The sequence below is a fragment of the Atractosteus spatula genome, chromosome 21 (genome assembly GCF_055471065.1).
Source record: "Atractosteus spatula isolate fAtrSpa1 chromosome 21, fAtrSpa1.hap1, whole genome shotgun sequence".
NCBI lineage: Eukaryota > Metazoa > Chordata > Actinopteri > Semionotiformes > Lepisosteidae > Atractosteus > Atractosteus spatula.
The window spans coordinates 11,254,376-11,275,079 of NC_142726.1; the positions used below are offsets into that span (position 1 = coordinate 11,254,376).

General features: G+C 35.2%; 2 protein-coding genes across 2 annotated transcripts; one reads left to right on the forward strand and one right to left on the reverse strand.

Annotated features, from left to right (window-relative positions):
- Positions 1 to 44: 44 nt before the first annotated feature.
- On the forward strand, positions 45 to 17,483 carry mylk3 (myosin light chain kinase 3). Its single transcript, XM_088939235.1, has 13 exons — positions 45 to 740; positions 2,907 to 2,997; positions 3,533 to 3,977; positions 4,634 to 5,118; positions 5,209 to 5,314; positions 6,533 to 6,626; positions 7,915 to 8,024; positions 8,883 to 9,024; positions 9,151 to 9,221; positions 9,960 to 10,088; positions 11,099 to 11,251; positions 12,816 to 12,948; positions 13,598 to 17,483. The coding sequence occupies exons 1-13, from the start codon at positions 183 to 185 to the stop codon at positions 13,670 to 13,672; spliced, it is 2,592 nt and encodes an 863-aa protein (XP_088795361.1). The 5' UTR covers positions 45 to 182; the 3' UTR covers positions 13,673 to 17,483.
- On the reverse strand, positions 17,093 to 20,596 carry orc6 (origin recognition complex, subunit 6). The gene is made up of 7 exons (XM_088939238.1): positions 20,491 to 20,596; positions 20,164 to 20,293; positions 19,548 to 19,711; positions 19,266 to 19,355; positions 18,705 to 18,814; positions 17,368 to 17,451; positions 17,093 to 17,220 (listed from the first exon to the last, which is right to left on the reverse strand). Exons 1-7 carry the CDS (start codon positions 20,553 to 20,555, stop codon positions 17,093 to 17,095), a joined length of 771 nt encoding a protein of 256 aa, XP_088795364.1. The 5' UTR covers positions 20,556 to 20,596.
- Positions 20,597 to 20,704: the final 108 nt, after the last annotated feature.

A 20,704-nucleotide genomic window follows, 5' to 3' on the forward strand; every position in this document is an offset into this window, starting at 1 on the left:
GGTGTCATGCCACTGGCATTAAGAAACAACAAATCCACACTGAACTGACTTGAGGCATGAAGACAGTTTTATACCTGGAACTCTAAAAAGAAATTAACTGAAACAATTCATGGTACAGTGTGAAACAGGTGCCAATCTTCTGGGGTTTTTTTCAGTTTCCTTTGCTGTGTTAGAAAAAAAAAATGAGTAAACAAGTGTCTTTAGCTGCCTGTATTGCTAAAATGTATGAAGGGGGTACACTGGATAACACAGGGGACTCTGGAGCTGGGTCTCCTGTCAAAAAGTCCAATAGCAGTCAAGTTATAAGTAACTTGAATGTCATGGACAATAAACTTAGTGTCTTGGATGCAAAGGTGGAGAAGATAGTGAGTAGCCAAAGAGACGTCCTGAAGAAACTAGATATGGTTTATCAGGGCATTGGAAACCTGGAAAAGGACATGGCAAAACTGCAGCTGATGAAGGAGCCTACTGTTACCGCCGAGAGTTTTCAAAAGTGCGACTCCACTCTTTTCAGCGAGATTAGAAGTCTGAGCACCGAAACCGTGAAACTGTTGAAATATCTTCAACAGGATGGCAAAAAGCAAAGGGAGAAAATTGATGGGATTGAACACTCTGTCTCCGCAATCAACAAAGTCATAAAATTTGTTGGTGAGACCTTCAGAAGCTCAAAAATAGTGGAATATATTCTCAAAGGCACTGTTCCCTGGAGAAAAGGCAGTCTTCTTGAGAGTAACGAAGAGGTCAGTGAGGTGTAAAAAGCATACTGTTCGTAGCTAAACATTTTATATTATTCACAGTCTAAGTAAAAAAAAGGATGTCTAACATTTTAGTTAATGTTAAATTAACTTCAGTTTGATGGTGGCCCTTTTAGTTTCTCCTGTACTGTACCCTAAATACATTGCCAGCAATTTGCTGGGAATTAAGAAGTTTCTTAATTATTGTCCACTGTTCCAGATAATTAAATTGTTTTTACTTCTTTTTAACTAAATAAATTAAAATTCATAACAGCTTGGGCAGAGGTATGAAAAATATGTCGTTTAAATAAGACAATATTACATCACTATCATAACCATGGTATGTTAGTGATGTAATTCACTTGAATGAAAATTCTTAGTGATTCACAATTTTTATTTTTAGGACCACCTACCTGTGATTGTACTTTTGCTAATGTTATTGCTTAATTCCATTAAATGCAAGTTATAATATGTCATGAAATTTCAAAACAAATGACTCCAAAGAGACAGAATTGTCTTTTTTTCATAAATTAAATCAATCTAATGAAGTGGTATGACTACCATTCTCTGATATAATTAGATTTTTCATTTTAATACATGCACATTCAAATTAGAATAAGATGACGGCATTACACTGAGACATATTTGAGTAGATATATGGTATGAATATACAGTTGTATCCATTTTATGAGTCATATTTTGAGATCATGCTTTTGTGTTAAAAAAATCTCATTTGAAAACAGTTAGTATTAAAAAGTTACTATTAGTATATGATCTTTTATCTTTTCAAGGCAATCAAGTAACTCAAAGATCAGAGACCATGCTTTAGTGCTTTAGTGAAATGTTATTTACTCTTGTTAATAAACTTTTTCTATAGCACAAAATGAAATTAGGAAATTAAAGGGGATTGTTAATAAAGGGGATAATCTCAATAAGATAATATATGATGTTGATAATGATGCATTTAAATATAATGTTAAACCATGAAAGTTCTTTGTAACAAGAAATAATTACATATTTTTGGCTACTATAAAAAGGAATAAGTTGGAAGTTGAGATAACCATTGTGAATAAAGTTTAGTGAAAGTTGGTGACTCTCCATGTTAAAACAGAAGATCTATGCAATGACTAATATTTCAACAGGACAATCTGCACAAACTGACAAACGTGACAGTAATAACTACCAAATGAATGTAGTGTAATGCCCAGTAATAATGGCTTGCTGTAAAAGTCCTGTACAGTGGTTTCTTATTGGATTATCTGCTCTCTGGATTTGTCACAGGGCCATCAGCAATTCAGATATTTTTTTTCTATGGAAGGCCTGACTATTTTGTAGTAAATACCAAATTACATTGAACTCACAAATCACAATCACAATGTAAGTTGCATTCTTGTTATACAGGAAACAAATGTCAGTATAAATCCAGTAGTTTAAATTACTGTTACTGAAATCATCCATTCCCTGGGTTTTCTTCGGGTGATCCGGTTTTCTCCCACAGTCCAAAGACGTAGGTAGACCGGTAGGTAAATTATTTTCTGGAAAAACTGCCCCTTGGTGTGAGTCTGTCTGTGTGTCTGCCCAGCGACGGTGTCAAGTCCAGGGAATACTCTGCCTTGCATCTGTTGCTTGTCAGAAAAGTCTCTGACAATGAAGATGGATGGATGGAAATGTTTGATTTTGGAGAATTAGTATATGTTCTGTAGATTCTTCTTTAATTCTATTTTTCACTTGCATAAAATAACAGGATGTCTACTTACAATATTAAGTATGAATAATTTTATATTCAAATCACTCTGAAAAGCACAATTACTAGGAAGAAGTGAAGAAAAGCAAATGCAGGCCACAGTACTTAGTAGTACTCAGTAGAATAGAACAATTTATAAAAGCCAGTGAGATAATTCCTTGCATCAAAATGAGTCATAAAATCAATCATGACATAATAATTGATTCTAAATAAAATAGTACTAAGGAATATTATGTACGAATAAAAGTTTATAAAAATATTCTTTAATGTTTTTAAAAATAATGACATTATATAATCTTTTATTACAAAAAAGTGTTATTAGAGATACATGATGTGGGGATACTAAGGTGATCATAATCAATTGCTTCCCATGTCTGAAATAATTATTGAATGTTAAATCCGTCTTAAACCTTTTATTTTCTGAGCAGAAAAAGGACAAATCAGAAGAAAGAAATGCAAAACCTAGAGCTGCATGCAGCAATAGAGCTGTTCAGGCTGAGATCAGGAGATCTGTTCAAGGTATGCTGCAGATACATTTCTTATTCTTCTTGAATGTCTTCCAGTTTGATGGCATTATCATTGGCAATAGAACAGAAAAAAGAGAAATATACAGGTTTTGCATTTAAAATACCATGAAAACAATTTAACAGCTATATTACAGTATATCATCATATTATATTTGTCTTTCTTAAACTATTATTCATTTGCCAAATGCCATAGTATGAAGAAGGAAAAGTATCAAACAAAGCCTCAATAGCACATTGGACCAGAGCCTGTTGTGCTTTCTCTAGTATGAGGTAGACTAGAGAGGCATGTGACTCTCCACTGTGGATTAGACACCAGCATACCACAGGGATTACTCCTAGCACTGCTGGTCTCCACTTACACATCTGTGTGGACAGCCACAACTCAAGGTACAACAGCAGTGTCTGCACTGGAGACCTGAACCCACAACCTCTCAGTTATGAGTCTAAGGACATACTCACTATGCTTCATTAGAAACAACCTTCCAACTACCTTCAGATTTAAAACCTTTCTTTGTTGATTCATCTAGATGACAAAAGAGTGGAGAAAATCTCTATGGTGGAAAATGCAGATGCAGTTTCTACTACTGAAGCTCAAGTCCACAGCCCCGCGGAGACAAAAGCACACAGCGTCATTGCCCTCCCCCAGGCCCCAAATGAAAAACAGTGCCCACAGTACGATGAGAATGCACAGATTCTCCCTGCTGCAGACAAGCTTTCCAGCAGCGACTCTAAAACCAAAGTTTCCCACTTACCCGAGAAAGCGTCTATCAGGAGCAGGGAACATACTCAAACTCAGACTTTTACTGAAGTGACACATAACGTTGGAGTAAATACAGAGGAACAGGGGACTGTTCATCAGCCAGAAGAGGTTGAAAATATTAACATCACTATTGTAGCCTGCAAACCTGAGAGTGATGTCACAGCATGTACCGGACAAGATCTCCACAAGGAAGCTGCAGAAACTCTGGAGAGGTACAGATGTAGATTCTACATTTTTTAAAACATTTTTCTACATTTCAAAATAGAAAACCACACTTTTCTATTTACTAAGTAACTTTATTCCTCATTAGTAGTTTGGAGTATGAATCTTAGTGACCAGTGCAAGATATTGAGGTGTTGTTTGATGAATCAACAAGACACTGTAGTAACAATATTTTCTGACAGTCTATTCACCTGTAAATATGTAGACTGTAGGTACTTCATCATAGGAATAACAAAAGAAAATCAGTTAGCATCAACTGACTCAGCACAGTGTACAGTGGAAAATGTGTTTGTAAATAGAAATGCTATTTTTGTTATAGCTAAAATGAGCAGTTTGTTTTTTTCATGTTTCAGCTAAAAAGAACACACACAAGTCTATTTTTCTTTGAAAAGTTATTGAGTTTGTAAAGTTTTCAAAGAAATGTTTTCATTGAAATCGTTACCATATATACAAAAGCTTCATTCTTTCTGGGTCTTTTCTGGTCTGAAAAATGTTTGCTTAAAAACTACATTTTAAAGGGAAAAATAAATATTTGCCTTTTAGTACTTTAAAATAATGTATCTAACCTTAAAGAGTTTCTGACTGTCACAAATAAATTGGTATGGTTTGGCAGGTGAGTACACTAATCATAACATTTTTTATTTAGAATACCTGACACAACAAAGAACATTCCTGCGACTGGGTTACAAAGCAAAAAATCTTCATCTGAAGAAAAGCCTCCAGCACTTCCATCAGGAGCTGCTTTGGAACACAAGAAGATGGAGCAACACAAATCCTCAAAACCTGCTGTATCATTACCGAAAAGTGATGACTCATACTGTAAGAAAGATCTTAAAAGTGCCTTAATGTCACATATGACTGTTTCTCCAGTCAAACAGCAGCCTAAGCCAAATGCCCAGCCGGTCTCCAAGGATAAGGGACCACAAAAGGACAGCAACACTGCCACAGAAAACAAAGCTGAACAGCTGCCTAGTCATCCCCAAAGTGAACCATTCCAGCTGTTGTCTGCTGGAACAGCAGATCCTGAGGCAGCAGAAGCCAATGGGAACCAAGTCAATAAGGAGCCCTCAGAGGCTAATCCATTAGCTGTTGCCCTTGAGAATTCCCAGGAGGAGGAACTAATTGTCATTGGTTAGTCTCATATATTAAATGCTTTTAGTGTCCACACTTAGGAAAGGAATGACTACAAAGACTAATAGTTTCTCCTTATTATTTTTATAGATGACAGTCCTCCTTTGCCTGCACCCTTTGAACATCGCATTGTGAGCACAAAGCAACTTCCAGTTAGCTCTTATTACACTGTCAGTTATAAGGAAGTGCTGGGAGGGTGAGTTGAAATTAAAACAATTTACAGTGTTCTATTTTTTTTGTCTTGGGCTAATCTATTTTTTTTAAGAAAGTGTACAAAACACAGATACGGCAGTATTGACTGAACTGAACAGGAAATTGAGAAACTTTGTAGACGTGCCTGTTTATTAAAACTGTGTAGCAGGTATTAGAGGTTTTGTTAATATAGTAAATTTACATTTTTGGATGCAAAGTAAAGATACTAAACACTACTGTACATGGTGTGTAAGCCTGGGGAAGTTCCCCCTATGTTGGGAAATTATTATACATTTGTTGTCTACGTCCTTATTTCTCTGTCTCTAATGCCCTCTAGCAAAGTAATCATTTCTTGTAATCATTATATTAACAACATTTAGTGTTAGATTATTATTATCATTTCATTTTGTTTAGTCATTTTTCATTTAAAATGTGTAGGGCTTGCATTACAAATTATGTTCATTTTCTGGAAGAAAAACATGAAAGTAGTGCACAGCAGGAAAGACAAAGTATGCTTAATGAAAAATGGCTCAGGATTTGATGAGTGTTGTGCCTCAGGCAAGTGTAGCATTTCTTTCCCAAACAGGGCCATAATAGTAAGGGGTAGGTTATTTTTTTCTGTCCATTTAGCGTTAAAAATACTTTGCCTACACCTACTCAATTACCTCTGCTGACTTTGTTGATCTAGGTAACATTAAAAGGGCACTTACAGTATTCCTTTCCAGCATTATCAAATAAGCAACCAAACATTGGCAGGCACACACAACTCTGTGACATTCTATATTCACTTGGACACATCATATAAGGGGTGAACAACTGGCAAGGAAGACAAAGTTAATCCTGCTTGAGGTCTTCAAATAAATGTACTGGCTTGCTGTTTGATTGTCATGTACAGAGTTATTTTTGTAAGTGATAAGCACAGCTGTTTTGCAGATCTTTCTTTAGTGAGTTGCTTACATTTAATTTATACAGTACTTAATTTTAAAATGGATACGTTTTGTGGGTGTAATGTTAACCATTACCATTTTCTTTTCAGGAAATACAGATGCCTAAAATCGGCATTTTATTTTTCAGACATCACATTCTCAGGGTGAAGGGTTTTGTGTTTTAGAGATGCTGTTTTGGGGCTTGATATTTGTGAAGTCCTTGGAAGCATTTCAAAATGTGCCTGCCTCTGTCTTGAATCACAGTACCTGCAAATTTTCTTTTCTGTGTCTGTCAGGGGACGCTTTGGCCAGGTTGTCAAGTGTGCAGAACTCTCCTCTGGACTCACATTAGCAGCGAAGATAATAAAAGTTAAAGGCGCAAAAGACCGGGTAAGGACTATACCACAGATATCTGGATAGTTTTGCTGTATTAACAGTTCCTGTAAAACTGATTTATGAGGTCAATGTGTGCATTTTGTTTATAGTTCTTGTTCATACTGACATGAATTGATGGTCAGGTTTCTCTTGGAAGTTGCTAACTTAGCCACTTAAACTTATTTTTATCTCTATGGTAAAATGCAGTTTTGTACGGAAAATACAACTGCTAAATCTTTCTCATCATTGCATGAGAGATCACAAGAATTACAGCTGTCTTATTACATCACTTAGCAGGCTTTGTTTATGCACTTTTTTCTTCTCTCATTAAAGCTACTGTAGTTCCTGGCAGTACTTCATGATCTTTTGAACAAGTTTTTATTATGTGGAAATGTAACTGTTTTGTAACTGTTTTTATCCTGACATTTGAACAAAACATAATCTTACACAAGCATATGACATATCATCTACATAATTGGGCCTTCTTCCAAAAACAAAGCTGGGAAAAGTATGGATGGTTGAACACACTTTAAGAAAATAGCTGACAGCGTTTAGTAAACCATCTGGGCACAATGTAGAGCACCCAATCAGACCTAACCCATTGGAGATGGGAGTAAACTGGAGCACAAAAACAATTGAAATATACCATTACAATCCTGCCAAATTCCACCCCTCTTGCCAGACACATTCTTCCATTAATATCCCCTCTCATAGGCTTCCTAACTAAATGTATCCCTGGAAAGTTGTATGACCATTTGGCTTTATAGTTAATCCAGCTAACACTTTGTGGAGCAAAAGAAAAAAAGAAAAAACACTACTCATGTTGAATCCAGGAGAATACAACCGAACAGTTAAAGCACAGTTAATATTAATCCGCAGCACAATTTGATATAGATGCTGTTAGCACCACCTGCTGTTAGCACAGAAACAGAGATGGATTTGCATTGCTCAGTAAACTGTTGTGGTAGGCTGTACTGGCCATTCTGTGTGAGCTTGTATAAGCAAAATGTGAAATTATAAACGCTGCCAGAAAAACAGAATTTCTTTTTTTTTTGTTTAAATGATAGATATTATTATAATCAAAAGGTAAACACTTTATAATATTTATTGGACTTCTGTACCCTAAAGCATAATACAATACACTACTGTTATCAAATGCCTTATTAAAAGGTTTGGCATGTTGCATGTGATGTCTTTTATTTCAGATTTAGAGTGAGTAATTATATAGCAGCTTTTTAGTGAGTGACTTTAAGCAAATTTGTACTGATTTATGCTTTTTTGATGTATTCTTTTTCTAATTAAGGAAGAAGTCAAGAATGAAATTGGTGTCATGAACCAATTAAACCACGTCAATTTGATCCAGCTCTATGATGCCTTTGAATCCAAGAACAACCTTACATTAATTATGGAGTAGTAAGTTCTAATCTGTATGATGACTTTTACACTTTATGTTTAGTTAAGGGAAGAGCTGAACCTGCCCGAATATGCTGAACTGTAGAATTAAAAGGATATTATGCTCACAGAATTTGATTACTTGTGTAGTCTGTCAAATGAATAGCTGTTGAAGGGTATTCACCAACAATTTGAAAACCTGGGGAGCATGCCAAATTTGGAGCATTTTCGTTTAATGTATAATTTATCATAAATTATTCATATTTCTTAAAGACAAAAGTCATGTTTTAAGCTGTACTGCCTCAGCCTTTTATGTAAACTTTAGAACAGTCTGAGGTCAAGTCAAATGTTGCACTGAGTTGATTTAATTAAGGTTTACATAATATCAATGTATTGCTTTTACTATTACATTTCAAAGTCTGCCCTAAGCAGAATAATAGGATGTACCATATAGATGATACTTTGATTTCTGTTACTTCATACTTCATTCTGTAATATATATATAAATATAGTAACTTCAATAAGTAAATGAACACCAGGTTCAAGTATCTATTAGTGTTTTTATATATATTCTAAATACACCGCCCATTTAGAAGTCATATATCAATATCCACTTGACCTTTGTGCTTTATGTGTGTTATCCATGCCTCCTCTGGCTTCCATCCAGTTTGTAAATGTTCTCGCAGTAGTATTTGTGCACTTCAGATTTCAATACATGTCTATGTTCTTGATGTATTCAATTTTCTCCACTGAACCTGTGACATTTTCTTTGCATCCTTACATTTAGAACGTCTGCTCTCCCTTTCATTTCCCCTTGCCCTGAAAGAAGTGTTACAATTTTTGCTTCCAGGCTATTTATTTAATGTCATGTTTTTGCAGCGTGGATGGTGGAGAATTATTTGACAGAATTGTTGATGACAATTATCACCTGACAGAACTGGATGCCATTGTGTTTACACGTCAGATCTGTGAAGGTGTGCAGTATCTCCACCAGCAGTACATTCTCCATTTAGACCTCAAGGTACTATCGCATTTGGGTTTGAAATGTTCCCAATTCGTGCTTCATTTCAGTATGGTTTTAAATGTTACCTTGGACGTCTTCACTGCTGACTCTGATATTAGTTCCTTCTTTCTATTTTTTTTTCAGCCAGAGAATATCTTATGTGTAAACAACACAGGAAATCAGATAAAAATAATTGACTTTGGGCTGGCGAGAAAGTAAGTGCCTGACACTTAATGAATAACTGTTTGGTGTGTTTGCTCACTGGGATATGAGTTTGTTAAGAGGCTACAGGACCCAAAAGTCCTTTTAGTAAAACAAGAGTCAGTTTTTGAGCAAACTGAATCCATTCAGGTGTGTGAAGATTAAACAGTAGTAACACTACAGTGTTAATTTTAACCTTCCATTTGGATTAACTCATTCGTCCCCATGAAGAAAACAGCTCCATACTAACACAAGCTGTTGAAGGTTTCATAGCAACAAAGAGCATTCAGCCTCTGTTTGCGTAGGTGGCTCCGGAGGTTCATTTGAAGCTGTTTTTTTTTCTGAGATCATTTTCTGTACCAGAGACTACACCTGAAAATTTGGAGAGTAATGAAATAAATGTTCCTTAATGTCATGATCTACATCTGAAATGTGTGGCAGTTTACTTCACTTTTCCAAGACTGTTAAAAGAAATTTTCACTTGTCATTGCTTAATAAGTGTAAAATGAATTTAGAAATCTAGAATATCAAATAATTATACACGTGTCTCGCTGTCTTTATAAAATTTATTACAAATACAGGAGTCTTGTATATTTAAAGTAAATGAATTCTAGAATACCAATGCTGTGAGAGTGAGCTGCTTTTCACAGATAGGGTCTACTTACCACTTACTAGATATCAAAGTTGTAACAATGGTTGTCTTCTTACATCACAGTGGGAAATGACATCTTCTATTTGTGTGTCTGTATCAGGTACAAACCTCGTGAGAAGCTGAAAGTCAACTTCGGCACACCTGAGTTCTTAGCACCAGAAGTGGTGAATTATGATTATGTGTCATTCCCCACCGATATGTGGAGTGTGGGAGTCATCACGTATATGCTGTAAGTGCTGCTGTCGTATACTGTATGTCCAAAGCTTTCATTGCCTGGCGCAACATTTTTACGTAAAGTTGCTGGAATTTGTACAATTGCTCTAATCTGTGCTGGAATATTTAAAACAAAAGGTTGGGGGAAAACATCATGTCTCGCATGTGAATTAATAAGTGTTAAGCCATTAAAATAATTAACTCTTATGCTTAGGCTTAAAACAAGTGGTGTAAAAAACCAAGGAAGAAGTCCTTGAAAACATCTTGCATTCCTGTTTTCTTTTTCTGTCCACACAAGACATTATGTCTCTACCATTTCCTGCTCAGCAAATAAAGGCTTCTGCCTTTTCTGGCTGTTTACTCTAAGTGTCACTTTTTTGGTTTAATAAAACATGTTTCTTGGGCTAATTCTAGGTTATTCCCTGACTGTTTTAAGAGGGTCTCTCATATTTTCAGATTTTTCAGACAAGCTATGGCACTAAATTACCTGCTGTTACATAGTCATTGTATTTCCATTACTGAAAGGTGGTCCTCGTTAACATGAATGAACCTAAGAATTCTGACAACTGCTACTTGAGGTAGAAAGAGCTCACCAAGAAACAAAGGCTTTTAATGTGCTTTGTTGTAACAAAAGGACTATAATTTAATCATTTAGAATACAGCACAAAAATAGTAAGACTTTGAAAAAATAAAGAGAGCGCAAAAATAAGCAAATATTGTGTGATGCACTGACAAAAATATGGTTTTCAGAACTTTTAAAAATAATATATATATAATATATAATATTTATATCCGTGTGTGCATCCATCATGATCATACTGTCTTGTTAGACCTGGAGATAATCCCTGTTTCTATGTGTGAGTGGTAAACAGATCTGTGAAATGTCCAATGTTAAAATTATTTAGCAAATATTTTTTTACTTCCTTATACAAGACAACTGGATGATATTAAAGTCTTTTAGTTGTTAAAATATACATTGTTTAAGTGCTCTATTCTGTTTTCTGATAAACAAATGTTATGATTCAGGCTCAGTGGGTTGTCTCCTTTCCTGGGAGATAATGACACAGAGACGATGAACAACATCCTTCATGGCAACTGGGACTTCGATGCTGAGGCCTTTGAAAATGTCTCTTCTGAGGCAAAAGACTTCATTTCAAGGCTGCTTGTCTTAGAGAGAAGGTATCATGCTTATTGTCTTTCCATCTGTAATAATATACAGTAGGCTTCTTCACCTCAATTCTCTGTACTGGAACCGTAATGTTTTAAATACTCCCCCCCCCCCCCAAAAAAGGTACATTATTGAATCTAGACATTTTACATACATTGTGCCAATCATAAACACATTGACAGATGGACTTAGCTGCAATTAAATCTCTGTTTTAAAATACAGAATAAAATTAATTCTGACACACACTGGATTACTGTTTTTACACTTCTGATTGCTTTTTCCTCACTCATTTTAGATGCTACATGTCAGTTAATTGGAATCACAGAAAAGCATCCAGAATATAATCGGGTTAAAACACATATGATTCCGTTTATCTGGTTTTAGGGACAATTGCTCGGGTGATAATTTCTAAATTTGTTTAATCTTTTTTGTACGAACGTTTTCTTTAGTTTATGCATGTAAATATTAATTGACCTTTCATTACATTACACAACTGAAATGCTCTAACATTAGTAAACTATTTATAAGGATGCGAAACTCTACAGTTGGGGGTTATTTATATTTTAATTATATGTGATGGCCTAAACAGAAGGGCACACTGGGGGGTTTTTGCCTCATACAATGTGGTATTTCACAGGCCCAGCTGGCAGGAAGCAAAGCTAAACTGTCTAAGCAGGTGATAGCATTATTGACACAAATGAAAGGGGCTTTCTCTGGACATGCTATAATTCACCATTAATTATCATTTTCATTCATGACTTTGGGTTCTCTGACGTACAAAACTGAGATGGAGGCTGCACAGGAATGTTGCTTACAGTGGGGAAAAAAGTAGTCCTTTGTATGAAGAGTGAGTCACACTATCAGTTGTCGGATCTGCATTTGGCCTTCAGTCATCTACATAGCTCACTAAAACATACAGAGCAAGTTTTTGGATAAAGTATAATTTATGTGATCAAATAGTCTGACTTTAACACCTAAAAATGTGAAATAAAATAGGTAATGATTATGAGTTTTGAAATTTAAAACACATTGTTTGATCCTGTTTGATCCATTGTGTGAATAACGCAGAGGGTACATTCAGACTATACTCTTTAACAATCAGTGTGATCATTTAAAAAATGAAAAGATGAGCATATATTGAAACTGCACTTGCTGTTTAGAATGTACTGTACACTGTACTATTTTGAATAACAGGCTGTATTTAGAACAGATGTCAGTCTCAGATGATTGTGCACTCTATATTATTTTAAAACCCTATAATTAGTTGATGAAAAAAGCATTTTAGATATGACTATTGCTTTTTTGTCACATAAAATTTGTCAGACGTAATCTATTGAAATACTTAATGGTATTAACAAAACAAGCTATTTTTACTGTGTATTCTAGAAATTAGAATAAACCTTTTAAAATGACAAGATAAACAGTGGATAACAATGGATGTGAATGAATGCTAATCAGAATGTACCTTTTTATACCCCTACCTCTAAAATATTGACTACAATTAGAATTAGACAAAACGATGCTGTGTTGTACTCTTTTCTCCAATCTTCAGTTGCCTTTTTCTTATTTTAACAGTAGCCGTTTAAGTGCTTCTGGCTGCATGAAACATGAGTGGCTGAACAATTTGGCAGACAAAGCCAAGATACGAAGGGTTCGTCTGAAATCCCAGCTGCGCTTGCAGAGATACCTAGCACATCGACAGTGGAAGGTAACAAGCTGTTGTAGGTTGGAACTGAAAACATAATGAAGAGCAGTTTATAATGTTTTGATTTCCAAAATCCACATTTTTTCCACAGAGATATTGATAGAATGCAGAGATTTAACAAGACATTGTAAATATATATTTTGACGTTGTTAAACAACCTAGATGTTTGTTTAAAATGCAAACGTTTTCCTATCTCTGAAGTGATGTGCTTGAATAACTAGCTGTCTGAAATATAATGCTCAGAGGATGTATGATGTATTTTTAAAGAAGCTTATAATATTTACGAAGTAGCGTGACAGTTAGAGGTGAAGCCTCACAGCTCCTCGGTGCTGGGTTCTAATTCAACCTGGAGTGTTGGGACTTTGCATGCTTTTCCAAGGTGGAAGGTTTACTCCAGGTACTCCAGTGTCCTTATAGTCTGAAGACATGCTGCCGTTGTTAAGTAGTATTTCTGCATATCCTGAAATGGACTGGCATCCCACCCAGGGTTATCTTGCCTTCCACTAGTTATCTGCTGGGCTATGTTCTGGCTCACTCTAGTGCTTTATTGGACTAAGTGGTTTTTGACAACGGATGATAAATATTGTTGCATTTGCGAGGAAACAACTCACAAACCCAATTGACTGCTGTGTCTCAATTGCTCTCTTTGCAGAAACATTTCTATGTAGTTGCCGCAGCAAACAGACTGAAGAAGTTTCGCCAGGGCCGATCTGTGAACCCAGCATAGGCGCTGAATCCTACAAGGACAAAACTAGAATGAGTCTGCGAGCTCACTTTGATTGAAATGTGCTGTTTTTAGAGAAAATATGACTGAATGTTTCTTCACAGCAGCATGCACACACTTAAAACATCAAAACTATTGCTAGAGTTTGTACTATTGATAAACTTCAAACAGATCTGAATAGCCTTATGTTCATATAACCCCGTTCACCTTCCTACCCTAATTTGTTTCTGACACTGATATATTCTGAGCATCAAAAGAAACTAATGTATAACTGCAAAGAATCCTCAGTTTATTGGAAATGGTTTTATAACAGGTACACATGTATTTTAATTAACAAACATGAAATAGGTACATTTCATTCTGATGATTAGCGTGTCATCAACAGGGAGGCTACTATCACAGGCCTAGTAGCTTTTGTAGCTACAGCTGGATGCAATACATGGTTTTCAACAATTTATAGATACTGTCTTTGTCGGATTCTGTGTTGTTCTTTTTTTAAAACCTGGACAAATGTGCCTGTTTACTTGTGTCTGAGCAATACTGTCATGTCACAACACACACTGTGACTCCTATCTGGCAAGCAGGACATGCGTTGTCCTACTGGAATGTTGACAATTCAGGATGTGCTTGCAGGAAGGGCAGCAATTGAGTGTCCAAGAGCTTGATCAATGTAGCCATGCAGTTAGGTTTCCATAAATCACTACAAGAGACGTAGAACATTTCTGTCTAGACAATCACACTTATACCTCATCATCAATCTTAGCAAAGTGCAAGATTTGTGCTCTCCCAGGTCATAGCCTCGTATTGATGGACTGTATTTGACTGTAACACCTTGCCAGGTTAGATTCTGCTCGCTCTGAGATATTGAGTGATAGTGGACTTAGTTCAGCCTCCAACATACCTATAACACAGAGACATTCTCTTGATAAATGTATCAGCTTGGGTTTTTTTTCTAAAAAAACAGGCTTGATATTGAACAGGTTAATTTACCTGTGCCCAATCATGTCTCAGTAATGAAGAGATTTAGTGCTTATGCAACATTCAAAGTTATTTGAGTGTATCAGGGTCAGTCATGAGTGATTAATTAAAAAGAACATAAAAACCATTTAATATGTTATTTTGGATGTGTGCATAAGAATGATGCTTCTTTTGATGTACAGTATATGTTCATTACAGGTGTGCATGCATACTTTTCTATTCATGCTAATTCACCTAAATCTGCCTGTTTAAGTGACATACTACCTTTTTAAATTTGCCATTACCAAACTGTACTGTTTAAACCCTATGTCATACACTTATTCACAGAATGCTTTATTTTGATATGCCAGCAAAATACAAAATATATGCATTAAACACTTGCTATTAATTGTTAGAACTGCATTTGGGAGTCTATTTAAAGATTGTTGTAAATATTGTACTTGCAAGATATGATATACATATTTTTCCTTCTGTGAAGGCAGTAATGACTTGCTTGTGTGTGCATGGTAAGTACTAGAAAAGACCACACTACAATTATTGTTGTACATTAATGAACTTAAGTGCATTTAGAATATTTTGCATTATGCCGACACAGGTTTATACAACTCTTATCTGTGAGAGGAACATAAAAAAACATTAAAGTATGGGAATTTTAATTACAGTTCTCTCAAGTAAGTCAGTGGTGTGTAGTGACAACAGAAAGATGATGACACTTTTTGAACACATTGGTTACTCACCATCATGAAAAAGGAAATAGTTATATTTAGTTTTTATGATTAACATAATGTCCTTTTTACATGCAGCTGTAAAGAGCTGTTTAGTCTGTATTCTCTTATTCAGACTGTCAGCATGTTCTATCTTGTCTACTTAAATTAGTAGGGGTATAAAGAAATATTTAAGTAGTCTATAAATATGCAGTTAATTTAATTTCCCCCATTATAAATGTTTTCATTAAAAATGTTACACAAAGGTTGTTAGGATAAAGCTATTATACCTTGTCATACACTTTATAAACCTAAATCCAACAGAGCAGCACATCTTTGAGGCAGAGCACTATATAAGAAAGGTGTTAAATACTGAACTCTTAAATGTCAATAAGAATATCTTCCTTGCTCGAGAAGACACAAAATCAGTTTTAAAAAGAAAATAATTTGCATATAATTTTATTAATATTTAAAGTACAGAATTTAAAAAAACACAGTCTTTGAGTTCCTTTTATGTGGGGTGTTCTAGTTGAAAGTAAATGCTGTTTGTAGAAAATAAATGTTGATGTCACTTCAGTATGTAAATTGAAGTAAAAAAAGTATTTTTGCTTTTTAAAATTGGTCCTGTCCAGGTTGAAATAGAGCATGCATTTTTAAATAAAAAGTATAAATTAAAAGCAGCTTCTGTAATGTCTAACCAAACTCCAGTAAAAAATAATAATTTTTAACATATGGAATTACTATGAGCAAGAGCTGGGTGGCAACTCAAAAATCTTGTTATAATGATTGAGTGACCCACACCACACACCTGCTACTTTCTTACAGTAGTATAATTTAAGTAAATGCTCAATACAAAGATTATCCCCGTTTTCAATTCATAGCTATGAAATCTGTAAAATAAGGTCTCAGAGTATGTAAATACAAATTACTAATGAAGATTTGAAATATTGTATGTTATTCAGTTGCCCACACACCACCTTCAGACCAAAATACAAAGGCAAGCAATGCTGTACTGTTTGTATATTGGTGAACCCAGGCGTGTCAGAATTAGTTCCTGGAGAGCCTAGTCTTCTGGTTTTTGTGCAGACCAAACAATTTAGATGGTTATTTTAGGCATATATGGAGATGATTCTTATGGTTGACCCAAAACTATCACTGCCCTAAAGGAACAGTTATTTATAGAAGTGAGCAGTCATGAAAGTATTAGAAGATGTATTACAATCATGCTATTATTTAGACCACTAATGAAACAGATTTAGAGGCAATAAAGACCAAAAGACCTCAGGCTTGGATTAACCAAATCTGACACCTCAACCTACACAATCCATCGCTATCATCTTTTGACACCCCTCCTCCATTAACCACTAGGAGGTGCGAAGTTCCAACAAAAATATTTTAACTAAAACTGCAATGGTTCAAAGCTAAAACAACCAAGCCAATTAAAGACCGAAACATTAAAAAGGCAAATAAGTAATAATTGATGATTCAGAACACTTCCTGAAAGTGTCACTCAATAAAACTAAAGTATAAAAAAAGAGTTGTAGAGATGCCACCAGCAGAACACAATTACTTTTTTGTGTTGTTCTGCCCACTGTCAGTAATCTCAAAAGCTCCATGTGAAAAAAAAATTAAAAGCAACGTGTAACAGATAAAAGATAATCCTATTAAATCACAAAATGAATGCAATTTTTACAGCCTCAACTTAAATTAAAAACTCAAATGCAAATAAATCTTCTGCAGATTAGGTATCGACTTTCTTGGCTTTCAGTGCATTTTCAAGAATCCTTCTCTTCCATTCTTCATAATCCTGCTGCACACATTCCTCAGAATTACTCTTTTGCTGCTTGTGAGAAGTTGATGTCTCTTCTTCTGTAAAAATAAAAATAAAATTGACTTTCAGTGGATAGTTGCCAGTGTATGGTCAACCACATTACATACTGTATGCGATATCAGGTCAACAACATAAAAGGGGCTCTTAACATGTTCTTTGAAATTTCCTTTTATTAATTTGTTTACCTTCTTTTTCTTTTATGCACTCCAACAATGTTTTCTGTCTTTTCCTTGCTGTTTTTGTTTGTTCATTCTGTTGAATGCACTCACCTTTGTGGAGAAAATAAAGGCTGTTAATGTTCTGATTTAAGAAGAAATATGAAAATGTTCTCACCCTGAATAATTATGAGCAAACATCGGAATCTGATGGTCAAAGAAACCCAATTTTATTTAAATATTCTATTTCTTTTTATTCTATTTCTTATGCATCACATTTAATCTAAAGGCAGAAACCACTTCTAATTTGGAATGCAAATATTCCTCCACTCTCATCCTTTAAAAAAACTTGATGAATCTGTGCTTAATTAACTATTTAACTTATTAAAATCTCGCATTTTAGCTGATCAACACTTTGAGTGAAAAGTACCGATTCTTCTTGAGGATAGACAAGCAGTGCAAACAATCCTGGATATTCCCTGCGGTTCTAAAAATCAAGACTAGAAATTACCTTCTGCCTTGAAATACCAAACAGCTTGTTGCTAATTCAAGTCTATCAATAAAGCTACAAATAAAAAAATTACTTCTTAACTCAACAAAATCCTTTATTATTCGTTGGATACTTGTATATTTTGCAAAAGATACAACATTTAAATGGACAATGGACATATTACAACAGATATAGTGCTTTCATGAGTATTTTATAATCACAAACTGGTTGAGATTCAGCAAGAAGACCATACAGAATTTGTTTCTGGAAAAGGAACAGGGCAACATCATTAGTCAACAACAGATAAGTCTGTATACTTTTAGTGAAACAACCCTCCACACACACACCTCACAAAAAAAGAATTCCCTTTAGACCTTCTTAAAACAATCCAAGCTTGATAGCATTGGTGTCAAAGCATAAATTGGTGTGAATTTAGTTATGATTCAGCAGCACTAGCATCAATTTAAGTGTGAAAATACATGCCCCATAAGCAGGGGATTAATAAAACATATTTGAAGTTATGAAATGAAATGTTTTCATCTCAGTACTTCAGATGGCAAAACCCCAATTTACAACTTCTTAGTTCTGGAGCATTAGTTACTTTACATCCAAAGCCCCCATGGAAGTGCACTTATAATTAAGAACAGATGGCAGTCCTTTACACAAAGGGTTGTGGGAATATGGAACAAGCTATCCACCCATGTCGGTGAAGCCAATACTCTGCCTTCTTTCAAGAAATAGCTGGATGAGATCCTTGCATCCATTTGCTTCTAACTACTAAATGGACTTCTTGTTTTATCAGACAACAGTCTTAAATGTGACATAAGCTTAGGATTTAAAAAATTTGAAAATGAACCTCACAGATTTTTTTACTTACTGCAGATCTGTTGTCCAAATTTCTCCAGTTGAACACAAAGTCGGTCAAAGATACGCTTCCCTGCACCAGACATGGCAACTAGCTTCTTATCAACTTTGATCTTCATGCATCTGTATGAAAAATTACCAAGACTGCATAAGAAATACTGAAATATCTCAAATATTATTGTGCCATCCTGATTACTCTTGTCATTCTGAATACAGTACTGGACAAGATGTTAAAATAGATTTCCACTAAAAAGTATCCTTTGGCAGTGATTTAGTAATAATAGCATGTTGTAATTATTTTAAAATATCCTTTCCACTGTGCCCTCTCCTACTTAAAGCATGTTATTAGTAACTAAAATCTCAGGCTATAATCATGCTGGCTGAATAGGCAATGGCTATTTTCTTGATAGAATGTTATGCACTGTGATTCACTTTCAATTCTAAGCTCAAAGGTTACAGGCAATTTATTTGTCCTTGTAAATTCATTTACACCAGCCCTTGAGTTGGGAATATTGGTGGAGTGGATTAAGAACAGCAACCATTTTGTTTAAGAAAAAAATCAACAAACTCTTACCTGCAAGCTGTATGCAAAGCTGCTGTTGTGAAGAGTGGCTTTGATAAATCAATATCTTTCTGCTGTGCTTCAGGTAGGCTGGCTTCATATCTGAAGAACAAAGGCAAGCTTAAAAAACATTCAGTTCAACTATGTAGCAATACAATGGTGTAAACAGAAAACAGTAATGTGGATACATTTAGAGAAAAATAGAGTCTACCTAACCCCATCAAAGGCTTAGTAAAAGGCCAAAACTGGCTACACTATTTGAAGGAATTAATAATATATAACCCATTCTCTCACCTTTCCAATATTTTTGCAGCGGTAGTAACAGCATCTATACACCCATACTGCACAGCTAAGTCTCTAAGGCCTATCTGAGATTCCAAACCAAGCAAGCACTCCATGGACTTCAAAAGGCTCTGATACATCTTCTTGTTTAATCCAGACAATTTGATGACGTACTCCTATTCGAAACGAAAAGAAAATGCCGTCACACAACACAGGTGATCATCTGACCTTAACGATTTAATTCTCTTTGAACCTACACATTGTTTATGAAATTCTGTTATCTATATGTATCGCTTATTTGCATTGTGTCCCCACGAAAAAAAGCGTTTATACAATATCAGGTGGACTGAAATCCTCATGCAAAGCACGAATCTAAACATCACTCTGATTAAATAAATTAAGAGCCTCTTTCCAGCAGTGGGTGCTTACATTTCAAAACATGTAGAGTACAAAGGGAGGGATTTACATTTTAGAAAATTAAAGTTGAAAGCTTTGTCCCTGCTCCTGAAACTACTGTAACCTACTTATCAGGAAACGTACTAATTATGTTTTGCCTACGAAATCAGTAAAACATGCATAGTAATGCCACCAGGATTAACAAAGAGAAAACAACCACAAAGAATCTTACTTTATCCAGTGGGTGTTTCGTTACAGTCGCAGCCAGCTCTAAACACACAACTGCCTTGCTTGTTGCAGTCGTGTGTGAGGAAAGACCTGCACATTTTATCTGGGACAGTCGAAGGTATTCTTGAGCTTTACTGTCAATACAACAATGAAAAGGTTTTATGAGAAGCCACAAAAAGATCGCTCTTTAAGTAATTTCTACTCTTTATTCATTTGTGATACTTTGTACATATCACGGTTATCCAAGGCTCGCTGACTAGCCGGTTTAACACGTGCTTAAACAACGTCTGTAGTAAAACCACGAAATCGCAACGACTAACAATATACTTACGTCAGTATTTTACCAGATGTTATACCCATTTTTGATGCCAACCTTCCAAATACTTCTTGCTCCATTTTCTCTTATTGATGTTCTTGATTTACAACCAGTTCTAAAAAAAAATCACCCCGTTTTAAAGTTTACATATGAGCCTGTAAGCACCACTGATCAACAGCTGTTTCGCGGGAATTTTTACAACGCTCCGCCCCTTGTAACTTCTGGTTGG